Below are 22,938 nucleotides of genomic sequence, written 5' to 3'. Positions count from 1 at the left end.
GGTCCTGGATCACTATCAGCCTCAGTGATAGCACAGTCTATTGAAATCACAAACGGCTGAGACTGCCTTGTCCAGTATGAATGGCCCATCGATGTTCCTAATCACTTTACTGGGGCTTACAGATTACTTTCCCATCATGGAGATGGGTTTCTCCTTACTGCTGGATAGCCCCATTATCGTATCTATTGTATCTTATCCAGGTACATTGTGGTTGGTATCGGTCTTCCAATCTCGATCCGGGTCTGGTCTGGTGGCGTCACCTGCTCCCTTTGTGATTCAGTTAATCTAATCAGCAGCCTGTCTGGACCCTGGCCGTTTGTGAGTTCGACTGGAGGCACCCTTTCTGCACACAGGCAGGGCTGAGCGTGCTGGGAGAAAACAGCCAGTTTCTGCAGCCAAACGTGGCCACCTCTACCAGTTAAATGGCCAATGTGCGTTTTACAGTCCTTATATGCGTTGGTGTTGCCCGAAAAACTTACACGTACTAGCAAGAGGCAACGTGGTTTTGTGAAGTGGAGGTCATGTCTCATGAACTTGATCGAGTTTTTCGAGGAAGTGACAAAGATGATTGATGAGAGTCGGGCAGTGCATGTTGTCTACATGGACTTCAGTAAAGCCTTTGACAAGAGGTGCAGAGGTTGAAGTCGCATGGCATCAGATGTGAGCTGGCAAGGTGGATACAGAACTGGCTCAGTCATAGAAGACAGAGGGTAGCAGTGGAAGGGTGCGTTTCTGAATGGAGGGCTGTGACAAGTGGTGTTCTTCAAGGATCAGTGCTGGGACCTTTGCTGTTCATAATATATATAAATGATTTGGAAGAAAATGTAATTGGTTTGATTAGTAAGTTTGCGGATGACACATAGGTTGGTGGATTTGTGGATAGCGATGAGGACCATCAGAGGATACAGCAGGATATCGATCGGTTGGAGACTTGGGCGGAGAGATGACAGATGGAGTTTAATCTGGACAAATGTGAGGTAATGCATTTTGGAAGATTTAATAAAGATAGGAAATATGCAGTAAATGGCAGAGCCCTTAAGAGTATTGATAGGCAAAGGGATCTGGGTGTACAGGTACACAGGTCACTGAAAGTGGCAATGCAGGTGGAGAAGATAGTCAAGGTGGTATATGGCATGCTTGCCTTCATCGGCTGGGGCATTGTGTTTAAAAATTGGCAAGTCATGTTGCAGCTTTATAGAACCTTAGTGAGGCCGCACTTGGAATATAGTGTTCAATTCTGGTCGCCACACTACCAGAAGGATGTGGAGGCTTTGGAGAGGGTACAGCAAAGATTTACCAGGATGTTGCCTGGCATGGAGAGCATTAGCTATGAGGAGAGGTTGGAGAAACTTGGTTTTTCCTCACTGGAACGACAGAGGTTGAGGGGCGACCTGATAGAAGTCTACAGGATTATGAGAGGCATGGACAAAGTGGATAGTCAGAAGCTTTTTCCCAGGGTGGAAGAGTCAATTACTAGGAGGCATAGGTTAAAGGTGTGAGGGGTAAGGTTTAAAGGCGATGTACGAGGCATATTTTTTACACAGAAGGTGGTGGGTGCCTGGAACTCGCTGCCGGGGGAGGTAGTGGAAGCAGATACAATAGTGAGTTTTAAGGGGCGTCTGGACAAATAGGATGGGAATAGAGGGATATGGTCCCCGGAAAGATAGGGGGTTTAGTTCAGTCGGGCAGCACTGTCGGCGCAGGCTTGGAGGGCCGAAGGGCCTGTTCCAGTGTTGTAATTTTCTTTCTTCTTTGTTCTTTGCTTTTAGCTCGTGCTTGTCCCTTGTACCTTGCTCCTGAAGCCACAAAGGGCTCTGCTTAGCTTCCTTTCGGAAAGGTTAGTGCATTGGGATGCTTGTTCAGTGGTTTGAAATCAATTATAATCTGATACTCTTGATGGGCTGCAGCAATGTGTGAGCCATGTCAGCTTCAGCTGTGCACCACAGGCTTGTGTTTTTGTTTTGTTTTGTAGAGATTGACAATCAGTGTTGTAGTGTAGATAACACAACAATATACGGTAATATAGATATAAAGTGGCCCCTCAGCCTCTTGTTTATTTGGAGTTTTGGATAGCTTGAGATATTAATTAATTTAGACAGTCATTCCTCAGAGCAATTATTCTCCAAGTCCTCTAGAATTTGATTAATTTTATAATAGATTCGCTCCATGAATTAGACATCTTTGTAGCATTTGATTAAAATATTCCATTCAAAACTGACCTGAGGATTCTGATAATTTGCTGCAAGTCGACCATAGCTTTCATCTAAAATCTTCCTGAGAGAAAACTCAAGGAAGCATCTTCACAAGATTGTGACTGCAGAATTGAAAGAAATAGCGGCATCATTAATGGTTATGGTTATACCACAGATTCACTGAAAATGTTATCTTTGAGGTTGTGCAACTGTATCATGTTTGGGCAGGCTATATGTTCGAAAAGATTTTCCAGCCATATTTGTAATAAAGCAGATTCCTGAAGATGGTTGCAGATCATGAGCTAAAGTGGGGTCTCGTGTCTGAAGAATTTGGGTCATTTAACTGAATTGTAAATTTTTTTTTAATTCATTCGTGGGTGTCGCTGGCTGGCCAGTATTTATTGTCCATCCCGAGTTGCCTTTGTTCAGAGTTAACCACATTACTGTGGCTCTGGAGTCACATGTAGGCCAAATCAGGTAAAGATGGCAGATTTCCTTTCCTAAAGGACATTAGTGAACCAGATGGGTTTTTCTGACATTCGAGAATGGGTTTCATAATTATCAGTAGATTCTTAATTCCAAATTTTTTTTTATTGAATTCAAATTCCACTCTGCTATGGCGGGATTCCCTTTTTAAACAATGGAAATATGTTTGCATTTCTCCAGTCCTCCATTACCTCCACTGTATCCAGTGAGGATTGGAAAATCATCCTCAGAGCATCTGCTATCTCCTCCCTGACCTCCTTTAGCAGCCTTGGAAACAGTCCATCTGGCCTTGGCGACTTATCAACTTTCAAGGATTCCAACCCTCCAAACTCTCTGTTTGATTATCCCATCCAATATCTCACAGTGTTCCTCTGGACTACTAAATCTGCATCATCCCCTTCCTTTGTAAACGCTGAGACAAAAATTCATTTAAAACCCTTCCAACAGCCCATGCAAGTACCCACAAGTTCCCTCTTCATCTCTGATAGGTCCCACTTTTTCCTTAACTAAGCTTTTACCATTAATATATTCGTAAAACATTTTTTGGGAGGTTTTCTTTTAACTTTACTTGCTGATCTTTTTTCATGTCTTCTCTTTGATTTCCTTATTTCCTTTTTTACTTCATCCCTGCACTGCCTATATTCATCTGGGCTATTTGCAGTGCTTTACCTACCTTATCTGCTTGACCTATTCTTTGTGTTGATCGTACGATTTCTTTTTCTGTTTGACCTTCCCCTCTAGACAAATGGGGGTTGGGGGGGGGGGGGGGGGGTGTCTAGATTTGAAAGTTCCACTCTTATCTTTGGAGGGGAAATGTCTATTTTGTACATTTGTTCTTACACCTCCCTTTCACTATTTGGGGGGTCTGTAGTATATTCCCAGTGGTGTGACTGCCTCTTTTTTATTTCTGAGCTCAATCCATAAAGCCTCATTTGTTGGCTTGTTTTGAATATCATCCCTTCTCACAACTGGAATTGATTTTTTAAACAGTAGTGCTATTCCCCTTTCTTTTTTATCTCCCACGCTATCATGTCTGAAGACTGTATACTAGGGATATTGAGCTGCCAATTTTGTCCCACCTTTAGCCAGGTTTCCGTTATCGCAATGACATCCTGCTGCCATGTGTCTACCTGTGCCCTTCGCTCATCTACCTTGTTTGTAATACTCCTCGGACTGAAGTATAAACAGTTTAACCCCATCAATTTCCCTTGCTGGACACTTTTTAAACTTTGCTTCTCCTGTAATTCCGAGTCTATCACTATGTCTTCTATATCACAAGCTAATGTTCTACCTCCATTTTCCTGATCTGAATCTGACCTATCTGATGCTACTCCTGAGATCCCACACCCTGCCACACTAATTTAAATACTCCCCAACAGAACTAGCAAAAGCTCCTGCAAGGACATTGGTCTCATCTCTGCCTGGGTTTGTACATGTTCCACATGCCCCCCTAGAATCTGCCCCAGTGCCGTAAGAATCTGAATGCCTCATGGCTACACTATCTCTTCAGCCATGTGTTCATTTAGTCTATCCTGTTATGCCTGCTCTCACTAGCATGTGGAACTGGGAGTAATCCTGTGATTATTCCGTCTTGAGGTCCTGCATTTTAATTTATCTCCTAACTTCCTGTATTCAGCTTGCAGATACTCATCCCTTAGTTTACCTATGTCGCTGGTACCAATGTATACCACGACCACTGGCTGATCACCTTCTCTCCCCAAAATGTCCTGCAGCTGCTCCGTGGCATCCTGGACTCTGGAACCAGGGAGGCAACATGATTCATGTTTGCAGCCACAGAAGCGGCCCCCAGCTATTGACTCCCCTATAATTATCACGCTGCCATTTGTTTTCCTCCTGCCCTTCTGAGCAGAGAGCCACCCATGGTGCCATGAACTTGGTGGCTGCTGCTTTCCTCTGAGAGACTCTTTCCCACATCCACTCCCAACACTATCCAAAGTGGCATATTAATTTGAGAGGGGGATGAGCACAGGGGATTCCTGCACTACCTTCTTGAGTCTTTTACTGTTCCTAACGGTAATCCTCACTGGCAGTGTGACCACCTTGCTAACCATGCTATCTATGACATTCTCAGCATCACAGATGCTCCAGAGTCTATATAAAGCACCCCTATTTCAAAAGTCTCTTTTCTTTCACAGATCTTCAATTATTGTTCAGGTTTCTGATGCATGTTGGAAAGTGGATGGAATGTTCTTGTTTCAAGCTTGAAATTTCTTGTTATTAACACACCCTTCACCTTCACAAAATTACTTATTGCTATCAATCCTTCTTCTAACTTCCACATCACATCTACCATTTTCTGTTGTCATTTGTCCTAAATAGACAAACTTATCCATTTGTTCCAGTGTGACACAATCCACTTTCACCTTCACATTAGATTATTTTAATGTATTTCTTCCAACTCTCACAGTAGTATTTTCCTATCCTGCTCGCTAGTGTAGCAGGCGAAACAGGACCATGCAAAGGTCCGTTGACCTCGGGTGGGATTTTCCAGTCTTGGGGCAAGTGCAGAGGGAAAATCCCGCCCTCATTGTTTTTGCCTTTTTAGTGTTCAAAGTTAATCCATAATTTAAACTTCAAGGTTTTACTTGATCTGCAGTGTTTTGTTGGGCCTCTTCCGATTCTACATGCAGCCACCTGAGCTGCAGAGTATTTTCAGCATTTTTTGTTTTCATTTCAGATTTCCAGCATCTGCAGTATTTTACTTTTGAAAGTAATGTTGCAATTAGTCTAGGGAGTGAAAACATCAAGCAGAATTCTACTCCAGGTCACCATCCAGCGACCTCTACTGGAGAAAAAGTGCATGAATGCAAGAATTTAAACATTTAAATGTGTACAAGTGTGGCCTTGCGTGTCCATACACACGTGTGCAATTTTGTGTTCATAAATACACACATCATGGATGTAACTAGGAGTGGCTTAGGTGTGATGCCATCAGCAGTACACCAAATATTCCTGAACTTTGAGCCCCTAGTGAAAGATAGCCTATTGGGTGAAGAACCAGAAAATATCTATTGAACTTTGTCTACAGCATCAGTCAGAACCTCCAAGATTGAAAGGGGGCCAATTGAAGAACAGGTTATTGGGAGGCCAAATGCTAAGTACTGGTGGTGGATTATTTCACATTATCTAGCTTCCAGTCCAGCAAACAGGCAACACTTGGGCAGTGAGATATGAGATGTATTTAATGGACTCTGCTTTACATTCCCTTATGTGATTTCAAACTACACAACAAACGTTTTCACACAAAGTAGAAACAAAATGTACAAAATTTCATCAAAACGAAGGACAGTACAGCTGCATTTTCCAGACAGAACAAGCAGGTGGTGTAAAAAAAAACACATATTTATGACACAATGACTCACATATTGTATATTGCACAGACAGGTAGCTTAACATACATATTTATACACAAACGACAAATGGTTTTGGATTGCTGTATCTAGCAACTGACTACTATTTTCAAAATAGTAAGAAATAACTATTCTGCCCTATGATAGCTGTTTAGAGATCAGCTTTACATTGTCAGAACTCAATGCATAACTTAAATATATTTATTGTTGGCCTGTGTGTTAAATCTGATTTTCCAGCAGGCAATTTGTTTGACACTGTGGAAAAAACACTTCACCGTTAAAATATTTATGAAAACTTTCTGATTTTAACAACTCTCACTGGCTTACACAGAATCGTTTAGGTTTTTACATTATTTAATTTATTAGTGTGATTCCCAGAGGTGGAGACACGTATAAATAGACTGCAGATCATTTGATTCCATTTGGTAGGGCACTCACCTGGAATAAGTTATTACAGGCTAGACACAAGCTATTCAAGCTGACACTCTACAGCACAGTCCACTGCATCACTTTTCCAATTCAGTTTTCGGAGGCTTTGTTCAGTGGACGGCATCTAAAAATATAATTTAATGTATTTTAACTCTAGTTCCCACTTGCTTATTTACATGTGGAAAATAACACTGGACTCTTTTTTTGTTGTTGCAGAAGGTCTAAAAGTCCTTGCTAGCTTCCCAGGAGGCTAAGCTATTTTCAGGCACATCTGCATGCATGACCTAAATAAGGGGAACAGCTGGAGGAAAGCTAAGTCAAACTTAGGAGACAATAATGTTTGGGATTGTTAAGTGTTTGGAACAAGAACTAAACAAGCAATGTTGCCTGAAAACTAAAATTATTTTCAGACAAAACAGAAGTGATTATTTACGAAGGGAATGAATTGCCACCAGAGTGAAGAAAATGTTAAGGGAAATATCAAATGAAATTTAAACGGGCAACAAAGAGATGGATGCCATAATAGAGAGAGCTTCATCATAGAAAGAGATCCTATACCCCAGAAATTTAAGCACAATTGTCTCTGAAACCACCCTACTCTATTTTGCTATAACATAATTTGTGAGCAATATGTATGTAAGGCAAAGACACTTCAGCTGAATTTTGGGTTACATTTGCGAAGGAGAATTGACAAAAGACCTGTAATGGCAAATGTAATAAAGGAATCAGTGGTTGCATCTCAGTGCTTTAGAGCATCAGTGACAGTTACATAACAAATTTGCCTTTTTTTCTGTAAGTGTACTTGTTTTACTGAAATACAATATCATTTATATGAGTATCTAAATTATATATTGCTAATTTATTCAATCTTAATTGAAATGTATATTAGTCTCAGCTTAACATTATCTTCTCTAAACTTTTTATCTGATTATATGTTACTCTGTTGCTTTCAATCTCACCCAAGTGTAACAGCAGATAATTGTTCAACAACACCAAAAAGAGTGCTTTGGGCTGTTCCAAGTAAGTGAAGAAAAAAAAATCTACTTCCATATATCTGCAAAAAGTGCAATAGATTTTGTTCAGCAACAAGAGGTAAGTGCATACCGTTAGTTCATCTAAAGATTACACTTAAATTCCTATGAGGGTGTGATGCCTTTTATATCTAACAGAGATCAATTTTAGCCGGCGATAGTGACTGCTAGACAGATACATGTTACTAGCATTGGACAACTTGGTCAGGTTATGTCTTTACCAGTCAGTGATGACATATGTTGATTTTGTTTTTGAAAGCAGAAATTATAACAGACTCTCCCAAGTTGGAATGCAGGGAGTCGGTAAATTATATTGCATTTCCCTGGGTAACCACAGCCCCCTCCTGGAAATTCACTGTGTTGTTCCAGAAGACTGCTACTCATTGAATTTGCGGAACTGCCTTGCACTGCAGTAATGGTGCAAATGACTCTTTAGTACAGCATGTAGTTTCCACCTAAATACCCTGCCCGAAAATTCTCCCGTCTCGCTCGCCCTGGGAATCATTTAGACAGTAAATTCGGTGGACCATTCAAAGGTCCATTGAGCTCGGGCGGGAATTTCCAGTCTTGGGGCGTGTGTGGCCTGAGAATTCCTCCCCCTGTTTCTGTGTAATTAAGTTTCCAAATAATTTGAACCCAACTAGATGGGTAAAATAACCTTGCAGCATGGAACATTCAAGTGGTGGGGCATTATCGCTTACTGTTCGTGTCTATGGGCTCTAAGGTAAGGAAAAATTCAGCTACAAATATCCTTGTGTGCCAGATAAAAAGGAACAGAATAACGTGATAACCAATGTTCTTTTGTATCTGTAACAATAACTATTGCCTAGTATGCTTAAAATATATTTTCTTATTGAAGAATTTAAAACAACTCTTTAAAATGGTGGGGATAGTTTACTTACACGTAATTTAAAAAAGGTGCTCTGTGACAGCAATGGAAAACGATGCCAACTTGACGAGGGTGACTTAAAAACCTACAAAATGGACTACAAGTCATTTCTTCTAGTATTCATTAATTAATGATTATATGTGTAAGACAATCTCCAGCCATTAGCAGCAACCAACAGGTGAACCTACTTATTAACTATCCCTTAGGAACAACCAAACTGGAGTCTCAGTTTGGTACTGGATGACTCACCAAATCTAAAGCACGTGATTAGTTAAAAATCTGAGTCATGGAGGTTTATAGCATGGAAACAGGCCCTTCGGCCCAACCCATCCATGCCGCCCCCTTCTAACCAGTGTCCAGAGAGGCAATTTTTTCACACAGAGGATGGTGAGTGTCTGGAACAAGTTGCCAGAGGTAGTAGTAGAGGCGGGTACAATTTTGTCTTTTAAAAAGCATTTAGTTACATGGGTAAAATGGGTATAGAGGGATATGGGCCAAATGCGGGCAATTGGGATTAGCTTAGGGGTTTAAAAAAAAGGGTGGCATGGACAAGTTGGGCCAAAGGGCCTGTTTCCATGCTGTAAACCCCCATGACTCTATAACCCATCCTGAGACAGCACCTTCCAAAGCCACGGCCATCTAGAAGGTCAAGGCAGATGCATGGGAAGACCAACCCTCCAAGCAACACACCATGCTGATTCGCAACTACATCTGGCCATTCCTTCAGTTATCGCAAGATGAGGAACGGTGACATAAGTTGGTTATAAGAACTATTTTTATGCCTTCAGTTCTTCACTGTTCAATTTTCAAATTAATCCCAATCTCAGTCTGGTCATTACTTGATATCTTGGCATCTTTAGGAAATGGCATGGTCAACCAAGAATTTTGGCCCTGATACCTACAGTAAGACAGCAATCAGCAAAGTTGCATCAATGAAGGCAACTCCTGCAAACCAACAGTGTTATGTTTCATTCTTCAACATGATTATCCTGTTTTGTTACATGTTTCGATGGCACATATTTGCCCAATTTTTTTAGCTTTGTAAATATCTACGTGACTCCAAATGTATGCGGGTTAGGTTGATTGGCCATGGTAAACTGCCTCTTAGTGTCAGGGGGATTAGCAGGATAAATAGGTGGGGATTGGGAATCGGGCCTGGATGAGATTACTGTTGGTGCAGGCCTAATCGGCCGAATGGCTTCCTTCTGTTCTGTAGGGATTTTATGAAGAAAATATCTCAGCCAAATCCACAAAATTACAAGTAATCTCTCCTACAAAGTGACCTATTTTCTATGACCGTCTTTTGTCCTAGTGGTACTCAATGCTGTTGTGTGCAAAGTCGCTCAGGAGGAATGAAGTTTAGTCCCATCAAATCAAAATTGCTGTTAACCAGGCCTTTATGACACTTAACAAATATGTAGAGTGATCATTGACAGTTGTCAAAGCCACTGAATTGACCCCATTGATTTCTTTGTAAATGTGTGCAAATTCCCTTGCGCTTCAGTGTGCAAAAAGATACTCAGTCAACTCAGTGTTTTTGCCTGAAGGAATGTGTTTGCCTCATTCAGGTGCCTATGGAATGTGTCCATATCTCTCATTGCAGGAGAAAGTTTGAACAACAAAGCTTCTATACCAATAAATGAGCTATTTTAGCTTTCTCAAATATTCTCACTCATTTACTCATCTGTTTGACAAGAGTTTATATGGAAATATTGACAGAACTCATTTGTAAGAACATTCCTCCCATCTGTGCACACTCCAGAGGGTTTGAGGGCGAGTGCAAGGAGAAGGACTGTGAATTGTACTCAGTGCTAGAGGACAGCAACACTACTCGTGCTGTAACAAAGAATGTTCCTTTCTGTAACAAGAGTATCACAGTGAGGGGTGTTGTACACATTTACTTTTCTCATTTTGTAAAAACAGGATGAAGTACACCTCACTCAACATCAGCTTAATATCAAGCAGCCAGCCTACGTGGCTAATAGCAAATAAAAAGCTTAAGCACATTAATATTAATGTGTCTCTGTACAGTAAAACTTTAATGATTGCAATATTTTTAAAGCGAAAGGTAATATTATAATAATCCATCAAAAATTCAGTCCTAGTCAGCATCATTAGTGAGATTTGTTACTGTACAAACAGACCATCAATTTTGACTGTCAAAATTGCTATGCACGTTAACTTCTTCAGTCATTTTGTAATCTTAAAGACATCAGTGCATTTTATTCTTCTCCAGTTGATGTTAGCATTACATGGCATTCAGCAATTGTTCCTGTCCTACAGTGTGTATACATACACCCACGCACACCTACACTCACACCCACACACACCTACATCCACTCCCACACCCTCCCACATACACACACCCACACACATTGTGATTAGCAGCAGCGGACTAGCAAAGTGCAACATCACCTATCAGGAGGCCGGGAGTGTGGTGGCATCCTCTAACTCTATTCTTTTTCATCTAAACTTTTGCATGAATTATAAATAGTTTTGAGATTTCATTGTTAAAATTATGCAAATAATCTTCCATTAAACTGTACATTATTATTAGTCTTCCATCTCTGATTCACATATTGCATGGAATATCCTCCTCCCACAATCCATGTTGCCCCCCCGACCAAACTCATCTGAATCTGACTTGAACCCATAAGTATAAAATTGTTTTTTTCTACTGTAGGTGCATGAGGGTCCTACTGCAGTGAAACTGGTTTTCAGAATAGTTCTCTGGATTCTGTGAGAATAAAACAAGGTAGGCAAGTTCTATTTTGCTTTAGCACAAACATCATTCTACTGTATATAATTGCTGAAAAGTCATGGCCAATGCATCTCTGATGAGGGTGAGCGAATTTCTATTTGAATTGAACAGATGTGGACTGTGTTATGGGTGCTTGTAAGAAATTAGCAGTTTGAGAAATATCTCCACCATGAAAGCTAAGCTTATTTGGACAGCCATTAAACACAAAGTGAAAGTCTATGAGGGATATGAGACTTTGAATCTCTAAAAGGTTATTGTGTACCCATAGCACAATAGTTTGTTAACTTGGTGCAGAATTTATGCATCCAGACAGATATTTCTAAAAGTGCTGTGTAGGACCTTACAGGACCATTAAAATATTTTCTGGGAACTTGGCATGTAAGCACTTATATCACTTACAGGTTCTATCTGAACAATTATCTTATTTTGAAACCAAAACTGTTCAGGCAACCATGACTTAAAAAAGACTTTTGCAGCATCACTTATTGAGCAGTGAGTTGCGTATTAACAACCGTATAGAATAGCAGCTTTCACCATTTGGTAGGCCATCAAGGCTTCGCTTTCGTATCATGATGTGATGTCAATGCTCTACCAGTCTCCGGGTATGAATCAAGTGAATGGCTTTTCACTTTAGCTTGTAGTCCATTCACATTATGTAAAATCGAAGCATCGTCATAAAAATATGCAGCAGATGTATGTGATTGTAAACCATAGACAACTTACACCTACACAAGAGTTTGCATTGAACATGCTGCTATTTACAATAAATTATCATCATGCATTATCAACACGACTTTCATAATAGAGCTAAAACTGCAGAAAGTAGAAGTGAGCATTTAGGGAAAATTTGGAATACAACTTGGAGGCTCAGATGGCTTATTTATTAGTTCAGAACTATGGCGGTTAATGTGTACCAAAATTAATCATGTCTTAACCCTTTGAGTACTGGATTTTCTTGCACCTTTCAAAACATAGATATTCCATCAATGATTAACTTACAAGATTGTGTAAAATTATAAGGTTTGAATACCGAGGTTCCAAAGTACAAAACACAAATTTTGTAACTTTTTTTTGTAACAAAAATGAAAAGAAAATACAAAACACATCAAATTTGCATATATATTTGTCATGGTGCAAAGATGCTGCAGTAACCCCCAAAGGGTTAATGGGGAATGGTGCATAACTGAGGTATTGATAGCATCTGATCAATGAGGAGTTTGTGGGATGGCGGGAATGATTTCACTTCTTGAGGCCAAGAGCTAGATCAACTTCTTCCTCTGGTTTTAGGGAATGCCACTGTGCAATAGGCCGCCTGGGATTTGCCAGCATGTCTGACCAGTGTCGGAGCTCTGTGCCGGTGGCGTTGCTGCCGACAAAAATCTTGCCGATGGCATCGTTCTTGCCGATCTTGTCGTAGTCCAAGACTGTGACGCAAACCTGGACTTTCTGCGTGTTAAATAAAAGACAAGACAAATCAATGGTAGACAAATAGGAAAAAAAAAATCAAGAATGTAAAGACATTTTTTCCTGATGTGGACAAGTGCACTAAACTTTGGTATTGTGAGCCAAGAATAGCTAGCTACCTTTTAAGCAATTATCCCTTCATAATAATTTCATTCTACGCACCAATTTTAAGCTCTGTAAAGCAACAAGGGGAAAAGTCTAATCCAACTGGCCCAGCCCCTGGTAGATTTAATGCATTTAGGAACAGAACTGATGCTGTTTTTATGATGCAAGTAATAGGAATAGCTTCCCTAAATTCAGTTGGAGGGTATTTCTATGTACGAACACAGCAAATCTATAGCTTGCTGCAGATGTTATGCTTCATCACTATTATTTTATTACCAGAGATAAAGAAACAGCAAAGAACAGTAAAATACAACAAGATATTCAATTAAACTTTCACACGCCCTCATTCTATCACTATCAACTTACAGGAAGTTTTTTACAATGAACATATAAATTTTATTTTCAAAAAGCAACACAAAAGGCTGGAATTCTCTGGTCTCTCACAGCCTGCTACCACTGCCAGCAAGAATGGAGAATTTGAGGCCCAGCCAAATCCCCGTTCACAGCAGCGAGACCAGAGAGTCCCAGGCGCGGGTGAGGTCAGAGAATTCTGGCCAAAACATGCAACTTCCTAACTCCACTCTTAGAAACACAAGCCTAGATCAGGAAATCTCAGTGCTTATACAGGAATGGCCATGCAAATGCACCACACACGGGGTGATGTTGTGTGAAGTTATGCAATAGAGTAGCATCGTGATAATGTTACTGGACTAGTAATCCAAAGGCCCTGACTAATGTTCTGGAGTTCAAATCCCACCACAGCCGCTGGGGGAGTTTAAATTCAATTAATAAAATGGATCTTATTAGACCCATCAGATTGTCAGAATAAAAAAAACATCCAGTGGTTAGCACTACTGCCTCACAGCACCAGGGACCCAGATTCAATTCCAGCCTCGGGTCACTGTCTGTGTGGAGTTTACACATTCTCCCTGCATCTATGTGAATTTCCTTCATGTGCTCTGGTTTCCCCCTACACTCCAAAGATGTGCAGGTTAGGTTGATTGGCCATACTAAATTGCCCCTTAGTGTCAGGTGGGATTAGTGGGGGAAATACTTGGGGTTATGGGGAGAGGGCTTGAGTGGGATTGTTGTTGGTGCAGGCTTGATGGGCCTCCTTCTGCACCGTAGGGATTCTATGATACTCTCCAGCACATGATCGAACAGATTCTGGAGCATGAAAATCAAAGCAGATTATGATTTTTAAAAATGTAACTACGGGATGTGGACATCGCTGGCTGGGCCAGCATTTATTGCTAATTGCCCAAAAGAAGGTGGCAGTGAGCTGTCTTCTTGAACCGTCAGTCCATGTGATGTGGGTACACCTGGAGTGCTGTTAGGGAGACAGTTCTAGAATTTTGACCCAGCGACAGTGAGAGAATGGTGATATATTATTCCTTTCCTTTTCTACAACAAATGGAATCATGGAGGACTCTGTCAACTGTTACTTTAGTTCAAAATTCTGTTTATCATGCATGAAGTTAGCAGAAGGAAAACATGAGTTTTGATATATTCCCAAATTACAACTGTGCCAGTTTTACAGCAATAGAGTAGATTTGGCTATATGTGAGTACAACACAAATTAAATGTAAACCTTATTTTAAAAGTATTCTATCGATTTACCAGCTAAATCAGATAATATTTGAAAAACATTAAGCAAAACAAGTCGATTACTACTCTAATGGCCTCCTATCTGCATAGAACCTATCTCCGTTTCTCAGAGCAGCCAATAACCGAGAGATAATGAATACACAGAGCCAGGTCTGGGGTTCACCTTGTTGTGGGGGAATGAAAGTGATGGACACAAAATGGTTGCCTGGCACACAAAATGGTTACCGGGGAAGGGACATTAACAGGCACTGGCTTTTATCACAGACAGTAACTTAAAAGTTAAAACATGCAGGATCCGAAATACTGCAGGAAGCCGGTCAGAACTTGAGGCACTTTAGATAAGGGCAGACCCAGAACAAAGAGTCTGATAATAAGGTCAGCCACAGATGGGGACATAAATACATAAATGTAACAAAATCAGCCACTGAATGTATAGATCGAAACCAGTCATTGATAGAGGAAATGTATCCATTCTATGAACAATGTTGTCGAGGAGAATACTGAGGTACAGGCTATTAGACTAGACAGGATTGAGGTTCATAAGGAGGAGATGTTAGCAATTCTGGAAAGTGTGAAAATAGATAAGTCCCCTGGGCCAGATGGGATTTATCCTAGGATTCTCTGGGAAGCCAGGGAGGAGATTGCAGAGCCTTTGGCTTTGATCTTTATGTCGTCATTGTCTACAGGAATAGTGCCAGAAGACTGGAGGATAGCAAATGTTGTCCCCTTGTTCAAGAAGGGGAGTAGAGACAACCCTGGTAATTATAGACCAATGAGCCTTACTTCTGTTGTGGGCAAAGTTTTGGAAAGGATTATAAGAGATAGGATTTATAATCACCTAGAAAGGAACAATTTGATTAGGGATAGTCAACACGGTTTTGTGAAAGGTAGGTCGTGCCTCACAAACCTTATTGAGTTCTTTGAGAAGGTGACCAATGAGATGAGGGTAAAGCAGTTGATGTGGTGTATATGGATTTCAGTAAAGCGTTTGATAAGGTTCCCCATGGTAGGCTACTGCAGAAAATACGGAGGCATGGGATTGAGGGTGATTTTGCGGTTTGGATCAGAAATTGGCTAGCTGTAAGAAGACAGAGGGTGGTGGTTGATGGGAAATGTTCATCCTGGAGTTCAGTTACTAGTGGTGTACCGCAAGGATCTGTTTTGGGGCCACTGCTGTTTGTCATTTTTATAAATGACCTGGATGAGGGCGAAGAAGGGTGGGTTAGTAAATTTGCGGATGACACTATATTCGGTGGAGTTGTGGACAGTGCAGAAGGATGTTGCAGGTTACAGAGGGACATAGATAAGCTGCAGAGCTGGGCTGAGAGGTGGCAAATGGGGTTTAATGCGGAAAAGTGTGAGGTGATTCACTTTGGAAGGAGGAACAGGAATACAGAGTACTGGGCTAATGGTAAGATACTTGGTAGTGTGGATGAGCAGAGAGATCTCTGTGTCTATGTGCATAGATCCCTGAAAGTTGTCACCCAGGTTGATAGGGGTGTTAAGAAGGCGTACAGTGTGTTAGCTTTTATTGGTAGAGGGATTGAATTTCGGAGCCATGAAGTCTTGTTGCAGCTGTATAAAACTCTGGTGCAGCCGCACTTGGAGTATTGCGTACAGCTTTGGTCGCCGCACTATAGGAAGGATGTGGAAGCATTAGAATGGGTGCAGAGGAGATTTACCAGGATGTTGCCTGGTATGGTGGGAAGGTCTTATGAGGAAAGGCTGAGTGACTTGAGGCTGTTTTCGTTAGAGAGAAGAAGGTTAAGAGGTGACTTAATAGAGGGATACAAGATGACCAGAGGATTAGACGGTGGATAGTGAGAGCCTTTTTCCTCGGATGGTGATGGCTAGCACGAGGGGACATAGCTTTAAATTGAGGGGTGATAGATATAGGACAGATGTCAGAGGTAGGCTCTTTATTCAGAGAGTAGTAAGGGCGTGGAATGCAACAGCAGTGGACTCGCCAACATTAAGGGCATTTAAAGGGTCATTGGATAAACATATCATAGAAACCCTAGAAACCCTACAGTGCAGAAGGAGGCCATTCGGCCCATCGAGTCTGCACCGACCACAATCCCACCCAGGCCCTACCCCCATATCCCTACATATTTACCCGCTAATCCCTCTAACCTACACATCTCAGGACACTAAGGGGCAATTTTAGCATGGCCAATCAACCTAACCCGCACATCTTTGGACTGGGAGGAAACCGGAGCACCCAGAGGAAACCTACACAGACACGAGGAGAATGTGCAAACTCCACACAGACAGTGACCCAAGCCGGGAATCGAACCCAGGTCCCTGGAGCTGTGAAGCAACAGTGCTAACCACTGTGCTACCGTGCCGCCCAATATGGATGATATTGGAATAGTGTGGGTTAGATGGGCTTTAGATTGGTTTCACAGGTTGGTGCAACATTGAGGGCCGAAGGGCCTGTACTGTGCTGTAATGTTCTATGTTCTATGTCTGTACCTGTCTGCTTGTAACGATGTGTTAACTATCGATGTCTGTATCTGCCTACTCAACTTGTAACGATGTGTTAACGGCTAATGTCCGTACTGCCTATTGTCTAAAAGGTATAAAAATGATCAACTACTGTTGTGTAATTGAGAAGGTAGCTGCCAAGTACAGCGCTTTCTCCCGAAGTTTCGTGTCCGAAATAAAACTATTATTATAAAACTATCCAAGACTGACTCCGGTGGTAAATTTCCCACAACAATCTTAATGCATCACCATGTGCTTGTAAAACCTTAGCTTGTCAAAGATGTGATACCTTTCGACTAAATGTTTGATTTTCTTAACTTAAAAACAGGGTTCTGGCTGCATGAATCAGAGTAAACCAATGGCCACAGCCTACGGTCCTCTGTGATCTGCTAGCAGAAAGGTAGTCAGTTCTGAACACTGAAAACATATCATCCTCTGCTTTAGCAAGAGATCCAGCTGAGGTTGACAATGAAGGCTCTTGAACATGAACATATATTAACAATCCTATACCTCTGGATCAAACTCCCCAGAGTGCGAGCAAAGAATATGGATACCGAAAGAGACGTGGACACTGATGACTGATGAATAGAAATTCCTTTTGTTGGAATGTCTGAACTTTCTGTGTCTAAATAACAGGGAGCCTCAGAGGAAACGTTGAATTTAAATTCTCAATTTCATTATTTTGTCAGTGAACCTTCTTGTTCTGTGTGGGGATTTCTCCCAGTGAAGCAATATTGCTAAAAACAGCCCTTTTCAAATCTTTTGTGTCCACAAAGTTAAAGCAGCAATTTCACTAATGAATGCAGGAATAAGAGTAAGAGGCATTGGCCATGCTAAATTCTCCCTCAGCATACCCGAACAGGCGCTGGAGTATGGCCACTAGAGGATTTTCACAATAATTTCATTGCGTTAATGTAAGCCTACTTGTGCCTAATAAATAAACTTTGAATTTTGAAAAATGCTCTGGATACTGGAAATCTGAAACAAAGCATGCCAATATTTCCAGGGGTGGGTGACCACTCGATTGTACCAATATTTACAAACATTATCATAAAGGAAAAAAAATCAAACTGCTGACATGGATAAAATACTGCTTCCCGATCCTTACCACCCTGTCTTACAAACAGTGTTCAGAGAAAAGAGATGAATTTGAGTAATGTCCATGTGATGCACAAAGTATTTGTTGAAAGATTTTTTTGTGCAGAATAACGGACAGCAGTGTTGTATAGTGGTTCGCGCTGCTGCCTCACAGCGCTTAGGGACCCGAGTTCAATTCCGGCCTCGGATAAGTGCCTGTGTGGAGTTTGTACATTTTCCCTTTGTCTGCATGCATTTCCTCCGGGTGCTCCAGTTTCCTCCCACAGTGTGTGGGTTAGGTTGATTGGCCATGCTCAATTGCCCCTTAGTGTGAGGGCAATTAGCAGGGTAAATACGCAGGGTCACGGGGATAGGGATTGGGTGGGATTGTTGCCAGTGCCGGCTCGAAGGGCCGAATGACCTCTTTCTGCACTGTAAGGATTCTATGATTCTTCTTTAGCTACGAGACATTGGAACCTCTGAGGGTTCATTAAATATTTATCTATTTCTTGCAAAGATTGTCAAATACATTTTCTTTCTCAAGGACATTTTGGACTCAAATAATACCTTGTAATTTTATAACAGTCTGGGCATATTGCATATTTTTAATTCATTATTCATCATAATTTATTGTCTTTTTTTTTAACTAGTGCAAGTTCTCAAGGCACTCTCCCTTTCTCCCTCCCCACACTCACTCACTGCACGGTTTCAGCAGCTCAAACAGGCCCACGTTAGGTTCAAATACAAGCCTTTTGAGATCATCACTGAGCTATCACGTGGTAGCTTTGCAACTGGCTCAAAATATTTTAAAATGGACCACATTCCTGCTGAAGTTTATTGTGAGCCACTGAACATCAATAAATTTCCTTTTGCTGACTTCTGTGCTATTCAGCAGGCCCCAGGCACGAAAGGACAGTATTTCCATAGATCTTCCGAGCCTGTAGTGTTCTATACAGAACTAAAGTGTTAAGCATGGGCTTTAATTCAATTCAGGCAGCAAGGGGATTTTCCTCGACAGTTTTCAATTATTATTTTTGACGAATATTGACTTGCTAGGATCATAACAAGTAATGATATTGCAGAATTTTCTTCCCCTGTGCATGGACTTGGAGATGGGTGGGAATTGAGCTGGCCTAACTAGCTTTTGCTCAACTGTTTATCAACATCTCTGAAGGGATGACAGACATACTCGCTTCCAGGAAAGTTGTCTGTCATATTTCCTTCATGGTGTATTGCTGGGCATTGTCAAATCCAGAAACAACACAATACTCCAAAGTCATAGAGTCATAGAGGTTTACAGCATGGAGACAGGCCTTTGGCCTAACTTGTTAATGCCGCCCCTTTTTTTAGCCCCTCAGCTAGTCCCAATTGCCCACGTTTGGCCCATATCCCTCTATACCCATCTTACCCATGTAACTGTCTAAATGCTTTTTAAAATTGTACCCGCCTCTACTACTACTTGACAGCTTGTTCCAGACATTCACCATCCTCTGTGTGAAAAAATTGCCCTTCTGGACCCTTTTGTATCTCTGTCCTCTCACCTTAAACCTACGCCCTCTAGTTTTAGACTTCCCCCATCTATGGGAAAAGATATTGACTATCTGCCTTATCTATGCCCCTCATTATTTTATAGACCTCTATAAGATCACCCCTCAGCCTCCTATGCTCCAGAGAAAAAAGTCTCAGTCTATCCAGCCTCTCCTTGTAACTCAAATCATCAAGTCCCGGTAGCATCCTAGTAAATCTTTTCTGCATTCTTTCTAGTTTAATAATATCCTCTCTCTAATAGGGTGACCAGAATTGTACACAGTATTCCAAGTGTGGCCTTACCAATGTCTTGTACAACTTCAACAAGACATCCCAACTCCAGTATTCAATGTTCTGACCAATGAAACCAAGCATGCCAAATGCCTTTTTCACCACTCTGTCCACCTGTGACTCCGCTTTCAACGAACCTGTACCCTGAGATCTCTTTGTTCTATAACTCTCCCCAATGCCCTACCATTAAGTCCTGCCCTGGTTCAATCTACCAAAATGCATCACCTCGCATTTATCTAAATTAAACTCCATCTGCCATTCGTCAGCCCACTGGCCCAAGTGATCAAGATCCCGTTGCAATCCAAGATAACCTCCTAGATAACACAAGCGACCTAATTTACAGTGGATCCAGGCTTACAGCCTAGGACACAAGGGGCAGTAACTGAGATGAATACCTATGTTATAATCCAATGTGCATGAGGCATAGATTAAAAAGAAGGATCAAGTTATGAATAAAGGTGAGTTATCAATTCTGATCTCTAAATCTAAATCCCTTCATAGTCTTGCTCTTCCCTATCTCTGCAATCATCTACAACCTTATCGTCAAACACTTCATTCCTCCACTCTTATCCTTTTGTGCATCTCCTCTTCATTTCTGCCACAGTTGCTGACCACGTTTCAGATGGCAAGGCCTCAGTGTCTGGAATTCCCTTTTTCTGCAACTCAACATCCCCTTCTCTATGACCCTTTTTATACCTGCCTATGACTTTTTGGTTACTCTATCTAATATATTTCTCTTTGCCATGCATTCCATTTTTTTCTGATCATGTATTGGAGAACCTATAGGGACATTTTTCAAAGTTAAGGCATTATGTCATTAATTACTGCTTCCAATCTGTATTTGTTGGTGTCAGATGAGGATTAACTCTTTCTTATTTACAAAAGAAAGACTAGCATTTTTAAGTACAAGTTCTGCATAGTTTACAACCTAGATTTTGATGCTTCACCTCCACCTTTTTGATGCTCTATTATTCCCTCTGTCATTCATAGGATTCTCCTTTCCCATCCCCAACTTTGCTGCAGTATATCAAACCTCATTACTGGAGAAAATTTCTCTGTTTAGAATCAGAGAGTCATAGAGAAACATGGAAACAGGCCATTCAGCCCAACTCACCCATGCCGACCAGGTTTCCTAAACTGAACTAGTCCCATTTGCCTGCGTTTGGTCCATATCCCTCTAAACTTTTCCTAGCCATATACATGTCCAAATGTTTTTTAAATGTTGTAATTGTACCCGCCTTTACCACCTCCTCTGGCAGCTCATTCCATATACGCACCACGCTCTGTGTGGCAAAAGTTGCCCTGCAGGTTCCTTTTAAATCTTTCCCCCCTCACCTTAAACAAATGCCCTCTAGTTTTGGACTCCCCTATCCTGGGGAAAAGACCTTGACTAGTCAGCTTATCTATGCCCTTCATGATTTTACAAACCTCGATTAATGTCACCAAGGTTTGTTCACCCCCCACTAAACCCACCTCACCAGCCCACACTTGGCTGCCTCATCTTCTCTGCCTTCCTGTTCTTTATCCTTCCACAACACAACACAACAGCTACTGCGTGTCCTTGATAAGTATGTACCTGTCAGGCAGGGAGGAAGTGGTCGAGCGAGGGAACCGTGGTTTACTAAAGAAGTTGAATCTCTTGTGAATAGGAAGAAGGAGACTTATGTGAAGATGAGATGTGAAGGCTCAGTTAGGGTGCTTGAGAGTTACAAGTTAGCCAGGAAGGACCTGAAGAGAGAGCTAAGAAGAGCCAGGAGGGGACATGAGAAGTCTTTGGCAGGTAGGATCAAGGAAAACCCTAAAGCTTTCTATAGATATGTCAGGAATAAAAGAATGACTAGGGTAAGATTAGGGCCAGTCAAGGACAGTAATGGGAAGTTGTGCGTGGAGTCCGAAGAGATAGGAGAGGCGCTAAATGAATATTTTTCGTCAGTATTCACACAGGAAAAAGACAATGTTGTCGAGGAGAATACTGAGATATAGGCTATTAGACTAGACAGGATTGAGGTTCATAAGGAGGAGATGTTAGCAATTCTGGAAAGTGTGAAAATAGATAAGTCCCCTGGGCCGGATGGGATTTATCCTTGGATTCTCTGGGAAGCTAGGGAGGAGATTGAAGAGCCTTTGGCTTTGATCTTTATGTCGTCATTGTCTACAGGAATAGTGCCAGAAGACTGGAGGATAGCAAATGTTGTCCCCTTGTTCAAGAAGGGGAGTAGAGACAACCCTGGTAATTATAGACCAGTGAGCCTTACTTCTGTTGTGGGCAAAGTTTTGGAAAGGATTATAAGAGATAGGATTTATAATCACCTAGAAAGGAACAATTTGATTAGGGATAGTCAACACGGTTTTGTGAAGGGTTGATCGTGCCTCACAAACCTTATTGAGTTCTTTGAGAAGGTGACCAAAGAGGTGGATGAGGGTAAAGCAGTTGATGTGGTGTATATGGATTTCAGTAAAGCGTTTGATAAGGTTCCCCATGGTAGGCTATTGCAGAAAATACGGAGGCATGGGATTGAGGGTGATTTTGCGGTTTGGATCAGAAATTGGCTAGCTGTAAGAAGATAAAGGGTGGTGGTTGATGGGAAATGTTCATCCTGGAGTTCAGTTACTAGTGGTGTACCGCAAGGATCTGTTTTGGGGCCACTGCTGCTGTCATTTTTATAAATGACCTGGATGAGGGCGTAGAAGGATGGGTTAGTAAATTTGGGGATGACACTAAAGTCGGTGGAGTTGTGGACAGTGCGGAAGGATGTTGCAGGTTACAGAGGGACATAGATAAGATGCAGAGCTGGGCTGAGAGGTGGCAAATGGAGTTTAATGTGGAAAAGTGCGAGGTGATTCACTTTGGAAGGAGGAACAGGAATACAGAGTACTGGGCTAATGGTAAGATACTTGGTAGTGTGGATGAGCAGAGAGATCTCGGTGTCTATGTGCATAGGTCCCTGAAAGTTGGCACCCAGGTTGATAGGGTTGTTAAGAAGGCGTACAGTGTGTTAGCTTTTATTGGTAGAGGGATTGAGTTTCGGAGCCAGGAGGTCACGTTGCAGCTGTACAAAACTCTGGTGCGGCCGCACTTGGAGTATTGCATACAGTTTTGGTCGCCGCGTTATAGGAAGGATGTGGAAGCATTGGAAAGGGTGCAGAGGAGATTTACCAGGATGTTGCCTGGTATGGTGGGAAGGTCTTATGAGGAAAGGCTGAGTGACTTGAGGCTGTT

The 22,938-nt window shown here is 41.6% G+C and overlaps 1 protein-coding gene across 1 annotated transcript in view; it reads right to left on the bottom strand.

Moving 5' to 3' along the window:
* Window positions 1-12,398: 12,398 nt before the first annotated feature.
* Window positions 12,399-22,938, bottom strand: part of LOC144511898 (synaptotagmin-B-like) — an 832,296-nt gene continuing 821,756 nt past the window's right edge. Inside the window, exon 10 of the mRNA XM_078242331.1 lies at window positions 12,399-12,605. Within this exon, the coding sequence (XP_078098457.1) occupies window positions 12,399-12,605 (207 nt within the window). The remainder of the gene's footprint in view (window positions 12,606-22,938) is intronic.

This window comes from Mustelus asterias, chromosome 25, assembly GCF_964213995.1.
Source record: "Mustelus asterias chromosome 25, sMusAst1.hap1.1, whole genome shotgun sequence".
Lineage (NCBI taxonomy): Eukaryota > Metazoa > Chordata > Chondrichthyes > Carcharhiniformes > Triakidae > Mustelus > Mustelus asterias.
Note: the sequence above shows the minus strand (reverse complement) of the source record. Positions and strands in the feature narration are given on the sequence as shown.